General features: G+C 48.8%; 1 protein-coding gene across 10 annotated transcripts in view; it reads right to left on the bottom strand.

Annotated features, from left to right (window-relative positions):
• The window catches only part of LOC107267563 (AT-rich interactive domain-containing protein 2), a 33,932-nt gene that overhangs the window by 13,835 nt on the left and 11,911 nt on the right, over window positions 1-8,186 (bottom strand). For all 10 annotated transcript variants that reach the window (XM_025084890.1, XM_025084892.1, XM_025084893.1 and 7 more), the window contains 2 exons: window positions 5,625-5,722; window positions 3,660-3,811 (listed from right to left, as the gene is read on the bottom strand). In XM_025084890.1, the coding sequence (XP_024940658.1) occupies window positions 3,660-3,811; window positions 5,625-5,722 (250 nt within the window). The remainder of the gene's footprint in view (window positions 1-3,659; window positions 3,812-5,624; window positions 5,723-8,186) is intronic.

Here is an 8,186-nt window from a genome sequence, read left to right as displayed (position 1 = left end):
GGGTAGAGAGCCCGTAGTAGATAATTTTCCCACTCCTTTTTCCCACGTGGCCAGAGGAGCCGCCGAGGATGTGACGGGAGGGCCACGTGGCGTCGCGACGCTTCTACGATCCGATCCGATCGGATTGGACGGTTAACGCGTGCGTAGCGGGCTGCCTGCCTGACTGCCGTACAACTCGTGGCGCCTCGGAAAGCAGTCACTACTATAAGTAGGTTGTCCTCGGTCAGGGTCAGCATTCTACGAAGCGGTCGTAGCGCCAGCGCCACTTCGAGCGCTAGGCCGCATAATTGAGAACGCTCCTCGGATGACGATCATCGTCATCGGATAAGTTTTAAAATTTTCAAACGATCATCGCTTCAGCTTCTAATTAGCCTAACATGATCACGGGACGGATCATCGATCTCGTGGATGATCCTCGAACTTTCTTATTTCATAGGCGCAGGTTAAAAACCGATCGATGAACCTGGGTAAACGCTACACGCGTGCCGGGCTTTTGACGTAAGACTGTCTTCACTTGGAGTAACCTGCCGGAAGTCGGACGAAATTTAAAAACAAAGCCACTGTGAACCTTTAATTGTCGAATGCACACGAGGGTTGGTCACAGCCTGGTGAACCATGAAAAGTTATTGGTACGGACTGTAGTCCTCCGAGTGATCCCTGGAGTCGAGGATCTCTCTGTGACGTCAGACAAGCGTCTACTGACGGATCTTGATACTTCCAAGTTTCCATGTAACATCGTGCGAGATACCTGACAAAGGTTTTTCGAGACTGATATTGAACGCGCGTACGAGCGCGTCGTGAATTATTTTCTTTGATATTTTTATACCCTCGATAAGATAAAGCCAAAGTCTTTGATGATCGCCGCGATAACGGAAGTGCGATTGGACGATCGATAATATAGGTTTCCTCGTATTGTCGTAACGGGTGGGAAAACAAAAATTGAAGTAATACGCTCGCGTGCAATCAATCTTGCCTATGGGTTTGGCGAATATGGAGGGAACATTTGTTTTACGATTTTAAATTTGCCGCCGTCGACCACGTCCCTTCGGCAAACATTTCGTGCAGGTAAACTCCTCCCGTAAGACAGGCGCAACTTATTATTCAGAGTGTACACGATATTGCATTACAGAATCAATATCCATACGACGTATCGATCATCGCTGCACTTTGCCGTAGGACGTATATCGATAAGCGATAAGGGGCCACGCGTCAATAACCGGTCACTCTTTACCAGCCAATCAGCTTTTCTCGAGCGTCATCGACACTCGTCCCATAATCACAATCGCTTATTATCTAACGATCCATCCCTTTCGTTCAAATAATTTACACGAAACAGCACAGTTACACGACATTCGGGAACATTCGTTCGAGCGCGTACAATAATCAAATTCAGAAAACAGCCTTTCGGCAGTGCCCGACGTCAGTCGCAAGAAGATGGGTAGGTTCCGATTGAACCTAGTATTATTAAATAAATATAATCGCATATACGTCTAAGCGCCCTTGGCCACGGTGGATCATGGGTGTGGGCACTCAGAGAGACAATCGAAAAGAAAAAAAAGAGGTCCGACCGAAAGCGACAATAATATCATACGTATGTATAAATACGCGTCATAGCGTCGAAGGGACGAAGAAAAGAATTTTTGTAAAAAAAATACAAATCTTTATTCATCTCTTCAATAGCCTAACCTAACCTAAACGTCATAATCGAGCTTTCCCCTACGAGCACCGATGGCCGATGCGCTCTCGTTTATCTGACCGATAAGTGGCGCGCGCGGTGTTACGTTGGCAACGTCAATAGCGAGACGCAAAATCCAACACCGCAATCCGATCTGAATCTATCGAGGGGCTGGTTTCTGAGGACAGACCGTTCGCGCATGCGCAATGCTACGTTAACAAGTAAAACGGCGGCAGCAGCATACCAGTTATATAGAGGTCGGTCGAGAACCGGCCTCGCACCTATCCCCGCAAACGCGTATTGATTGTGGCTGTCGGCATGCCTGCTGTCTCCTGGGCTCTCACTGAGCTCTCTTTCTTTCTCTTTCGTTACCAGCAGACTCGCTCTCTTCCCCTCTCTCTCCTGCTTTCATTCTCTCAGCCATTACTGTTATCCAGGCTCTCTGCCATATCAGCTCCACCTGGTCGGGTTTCGTCGTTCATCATCGTCATAGCGCGCACTGGAACACTTAGTATGCTCCGTGCAAACATTGGAAAAGGACATAAATGACGCACGTGGGTATACAGTCTATACCAGAAGTCAGTGACAAGACGAACAGGTCGGTCAAAAGTAAAATACAATCTACGCATTACGTATAAGATCCGATGATCATGGTCCAGTGTTTAGAGTCGTCGGACTATGTACATTAGCCGGTCGGAAAGCTCGAGACTGATAGGCCTGTCTATGTACAACGACTCGGCCGTACGACAGCAGCTGCGACCTGGTACCGTCTACTGGGCCGAGGCGCGCCGGTAGAGTTATTGAACTTCGCGTCTCTCCCGTAGGAAGCGGAAGCGAAGTGTCGCACTTCGCGAGGAGCCTGATGACGATGACAGCAGGGATCAGCCGCGGTGTACATCAAAGAGTCAGAGAGCGTCGTAGTAGGCGATGCCACCGTGCTTGCCGAGTGCGCATGCGTCGGCAGTATAGACCGCGGGTCCCACGAGTGCCACCCAGTCGAGGCTCGAGCCGTGGAGTACACTGACGGTATATGTATGTCATGATTATTGCCCATTAAATTATCTCGCGCGCCCCGTCGCTCGGGGGGGGCCGGTGGCGCACTGTGCGCCCACGTCAATACAGACTGCCAGCCCGCGAGCGAATGAACGAGCTGCCGAGAGCCGTGGATACAGTTGCACATGCACCACTTTTATTTACAGCTCTGGATGCGAATGCCTCTTCTTCCGGGGTCTTTCACCGGTTCATCCCGGTGCACGAAGATTTCTCTGCGACTCGGATCCTCTCGTGAGACTCCGGGAATATTTCGTGGGTGGATGTATGGACATAGGGGAAAAAAAAATATATGTAAATTCTCTGCACAAATATACCAGGTATTACGTGAAATAAAAAAAAAAATACCTGTGTGTCCCATCTATGTATGTACGACGCCAAGAGAGATAGCGTGATCGTGTTAAACTTCCATAAGGAAAAAAAGCGGGTCTAACGGTCACGACAGATGATGAGGTAATGGTATAAGTATGCACGGCTCACATCGGAGACGTATGTCTTTATCGAGCGGATACCAGCTGAACGGACAGCCGAGCCATTGTTCTCCTTGGACTTAACACACGTGCGAACAGTGTTGGGCTGTACCGTTGAATTAGCGTTTTCGCAAGCGTTCGGTACGTGCGGAGTCGATTAACGCTTTGCGGTAAGAGGTGCAAAAGTACTTTCACCGGCTACCCTGAGCAAGCGACTCCTTAATGGGTACCCCGATGGTACGACGCCACGAGGAGGTCATCCGCATGCTGAGTAGCTGTTCCTTTCGAGGCATCGAGAAAAGATGGTCTCTTTCCTCAATGGGACCCACGTGGAACGTGCTCGCTACGTCTTAGGCCTTACTGACATTGTCTCTATCATCCGTGGGCTGCCTTGGCGAATTGAAACGTATCTTGGATCACAGCCTGGGCCGACGATCACTTCTGGACCCTGACGAACTACTCACCGGCAACGTTGTGCTGATGATGATTGTACGTGAGCGGAATCGAATGAAGCGCTCTGGCGGACCACTTCCGATGTCTCGAGTCCTCGTCGTCGTCGTCCGCCTGCTGGCCATCCTCGCCCAGAAAGTGAACCTTCTCGTACCTGTCGAGATACCTGAAAGCAAAGATCCGTGAATATAATTAGTCACGCTCGCGCGCGCAAACAACACTGTTGTTCCGCGTCGACCAAGACTCCGTTAACTTTCCACGGTGTCTCGCGCGAGTCATCAGCGAAGTCCTTATCGGATCAGCGATTGGACCAGGTCCCATAGCCGTCCAGGCGATATCTAAAATTCACAAAGCCACACGAGACGGACCTAATCGGCGTGCTCATGGAGGGCGTCCAAGGAAACGTAAAAAAAAAAATTACCAAATTACCCTAGGACCAGGAGGAAAGCCAAAGGCGGGGGGGCCAGAGTGAAGACTGAACGGGGGGTCGAACCGAACGTACAACATCATAGTAGGTACGAGGAACCAGCGAAGACCGCGCGGATGGGATATGTAAAGGTAACCGTGGGTAGGTCTTGGAGGGCGTCCAAGAGAACGTAAAAACAAATTACGAAATTACCCTAGGACCAGGAGGAAAGCCAAAGGCGGGGGGGCCCAGAGTGAAGACTGAACGGGGGGTCGAACCGAACGTACAACATCATAGTAGGTACGAGGACCCAGCGAAGACCGCGCGAATGGGGTAGGTAAAGGTAACCGTGGGTGGGTGGAAGATATAGTGGGGGTTAGGTCTAGTGGATCCATTCATGTACCAACAGTGCTACCAACCAACGGGTAGTAGAGACATAGAGAAAAAGAGAGAGTGGGCTGAGCTCGATGGTAGCAGCAGTAGACTTTGACTGCCGTAGTGGCACGCGGTCGTCGCAGGTCCAGTAGAACGAGCACGTGTCTCCCTCTTTTTCATTCTCTCCCTCTTCTTCCTATACTTTACTCTATCTCTCCTCCTACCCTCGATCTCCTTCTCATGCAATTCGCTGTCTCTCTCTCTCTCTCTCTCTCTCTCTCTCTCTCTCTCTCTCTCTCTCTCCACGTCGCGACGCCCGGCATGAATGAACCACGAATGGGACGAACGTAGGAACGTACGGACGTAGCAACGAACGGTGGAAAATGGTGGGGGGGCGAGCAGACCGACGCTAGTGGTCGCACCACGAGGTAATGTTGCTCTTGCAGACGCTCGGACTGTCAGTCGCACAAGAGCACCAGAAGAGTCGGGTGCCACCACGTTCCACGCGACTCCACCGGATACCGCCGTGCGCGCGTTATCTGGGGACAGGGAGAAAGAATAAATTTTAAAACGAAAAAAAAAAAAAAAAAAAATACATTTTACAAATTTCTCTACTTATAGGTCAAGAGTACCTTAGAGGGATGCTGCGTGATCTCAATGACTCCATAGACAGGGCATTGAGTCTCCGATCGTCTCCTTTACTCGTATGACGTTAATTGATCCTCCGGTAAAATTTTAATTCCACGATCAATCGACTAGGGTTGCCGCTGCTCGCGCGTAGAGAGTGCCAATTGGATTCCATTAAGAAAAAATATATATTTCCAGAGCCAACCTAACCTTACCATCGTCCTCGCTATCGCTTGGTCTTAGAGTCGTTAACCAGTGGGCCATTTAGTTCGCTTAACGATCCAACCTCACCTCGTGTGCTTTCTCTCTCTCTCTCTCTTTCTCTCTCTTTCTCTCTCTATACGATACAGACATAGATTCCGGGTAATTTCGACGCTCGTTACACACTGCCGAGCACTTCCACGCCATCCTACATATAGTGACTTTCCAATGGGAGTGGTTTTACACGCTGTTTATACACCGACTATATATATATAGTTTATAGTTATAGTTTATATATATAGGTATACGAATACGGTTAATCAATCCATCGCTATTAATACGGTATACAGTGACGCTGAGTGATAGTCACCTAAGATAGATTTGCTTGAGGCCAACTCCACTGTTTACGCATCCGCTGGGCAGATGAAATTGCTCGCAGAGAGCGCTCCACTCGTTTCTCGTGTTCACCTGAAAGTGAAAGAGAAAAAAAAATGATTAATTATAATGAAAAAAGAAAATAAAAAAATTTTACTTTTTTTTTTCCTTCAAACACTTTTTCATACGATCCTCAGCGCTGATCAGTTTTCCCAATACCGTCCGCCCTGATTAAATTGTTCGAAGGTAATCGCGTGTGACCTTTTGCAACGCTGTAAATCCGTGCAGTTTGGATCTTGACGGTAGCCCGAAGTACGCGGTAACGTAAAACTGCGGGTTGCTGTGAGAAACGATACAAATTTTATTGCGACGACTCGCCGCCAGGGGGTCTGCTGGAAATTTCCGTTGATTCGCTCAGACATTCAAATGCCTATTTCCCTATGCGTTACGAGTGAATAAAAAAAATAATAATCAACCACCATTCGTACCATGTCGTAAAGATCAAACGATTTTTAATTATACTTTCTCTTTTGGAATTACTCTCACTGCCGTTCATCAGTTTCCAACGATCGTTTTCTTCGACGCGATTCGATCCGTAAACTCGGCTTAACGGCCAATCGGATACTTGGATTTTGAAGATAAACCGTGTTTAGGCATTGAACCGGGTTTAGGATAACAGACCTGGGACTGCCAATTAGGTGACAAGGGACCAGCTGTTCCTACTGTATCGACCGATGTCGATAACGAAGCGACGCTTTGTGCACCTTCTTTCGGAAAGACGAACAGATGCCAGTGACGTCTATACGAATGGAAGAGAAGAGGAAGATATCCAGATGAGACCTAGGCCAGTGGAAGAGTATATGACGGAATCGGGTAAGAGTGCAAGGAGCAAGCTATAGCTGTGGACACTGGGTCGGTGCTCTCTGGATCTCCGCCCGTGTATGCTATTCCTGTCGTCGCGACGCCCCGACCCGACGATGATCTTGGAACGTGGCGCCCCACTGCGGATGACCTCGCTGGGCCGAATGCAGAATAAAGGAGGAACCTGCCGGTGGCGATCGACAAGATCGTTTTTCTTTTTCTTACGATCGTTTTTCTCTTACGAGCGATCATTCTCGAGTCAGATTGCTGTCGATGACGCAATTACGTGAACGGAGGGTAGGGAGAAGTCGGGCGAGACGAACTCGCGGATCATTGCTGAAGAAAATGGTGATAAGGACTTGTGATCTGCATTAATTAGGTGAAATGAATTTAACGCAAAATTTTTTCGATTCCTCGACCACTTGTTACCTTTCGAATTGATTGCGACGCCGATGAATGAAGATACCCTATCACGGCTGACCTTGAAGTACGCATGCGTATGCATTTTCTTTATTAGCGACCACGTGTCACGATTTTCTATAGGAATTCGTTATCGGGGTACGGTTACTTGCGGTAGGTAAGCAGCCAAGTTACGTTAGAGTGCGTCCCAACAAGTACTGTATGCTTTAATGGCGAGTAATAAAATCGTGCAAAGGCAGTTTACGCGAATTTTCAAAACAAAAAAATTACGCGTACGCTCCGAAGGCATGGAAAAAAAAAGAAAAAAGTTAAGGGCTTCAGGTATAAACGCCCAAACAATGGCGATCCACGATTAAGTTTTTCTTATCTGATAATTATTTCAATTAAATCTGACAATCCTCGCCGAAAACCCTGCGTCATCCTAACCATTGACCCGAGGATTCTAATATTCGCATTAAACAATACAGTTGGGTACACGCATAGTCAGGACGTTGCAGTCCGCGGATGCACGTGACACCGACGTCTCATAATCCAAGGCAGCATTCGCATTCTGATAATACCGTGCGATTAGTGTGATACCCGAAGACGATTGCTCCGATAACAGTGATAAGGATACGACCCGTATCGACCGACTAGACGAATTAAAACAAAAGACAACAAGAATCCTCAACAGACGTAATAACGAGTAAACGTAAGCGGTTCTGACTTCACTGAGAATATTCGTATGTTAATATTCTCATCCCGCGAATGATGGATCTGAGATAAGACCGCATGGAGATTGAACCGATCCTGCGCTGTACCGACGGAGCTCATACGGAAAGCAGCAAGCCCCAACCCCAACGGACGAAAACGTCCGACTGCCGGGTAGTAGCGGCAGCGGCGAGATTTTCGTCGCAATCGACGGCGACGCGTCGCGGCGGCCCTGCGGAGCAGCAGCAACTTTGTTCGGATAGCGAGAGAGAGAGAGAGAGAGAGAGAGAGAGAGAGAGAGAGAGAGAGAGAGAGAGAGGAGAGTCTCTAGTACGCCACGTGGGTGAGCAGGCAGACAAGCCGGCAAAGTAAGCAGCAAGCGGGGGAAGGGGGGCCACGGCGCTACTGACAGTTCCCAGTCAGCTGATCGTACCCGAGTAGACGCAAAGAGAGAGAGAGAGAGAGGAGAGAGAGAGAGAGAGAGAGAGAGAGAGAGAGAGAGAAAAGAGAGAGAGAGTGAGAGAGATTATAGAAAGAGAGTGAAGAGGGTGCTCGCGGAGGAGGTGGGTCGAGGAGAGAGGGTGGG

Source organism: Cephus cinctus, unplaced genomic scaffold (genome assembly GCF_000341935.2).
Source record: "Cephus cinctus unplaced genomic scaffold, Ccin1 Ccin1_scaffold0412, whole genome shotgun sequence".
Lineage (NCBI taxonomy): Eukaryota > Metazoa > Arthropoda > Insecta > Hymenoptera > Cephidae > Cephus > Cephus cinctus.
Note: the sequence above shows the minus strand (reverse complement) of the source record. Positions and strands in the feature narration are given on the sequence as shown.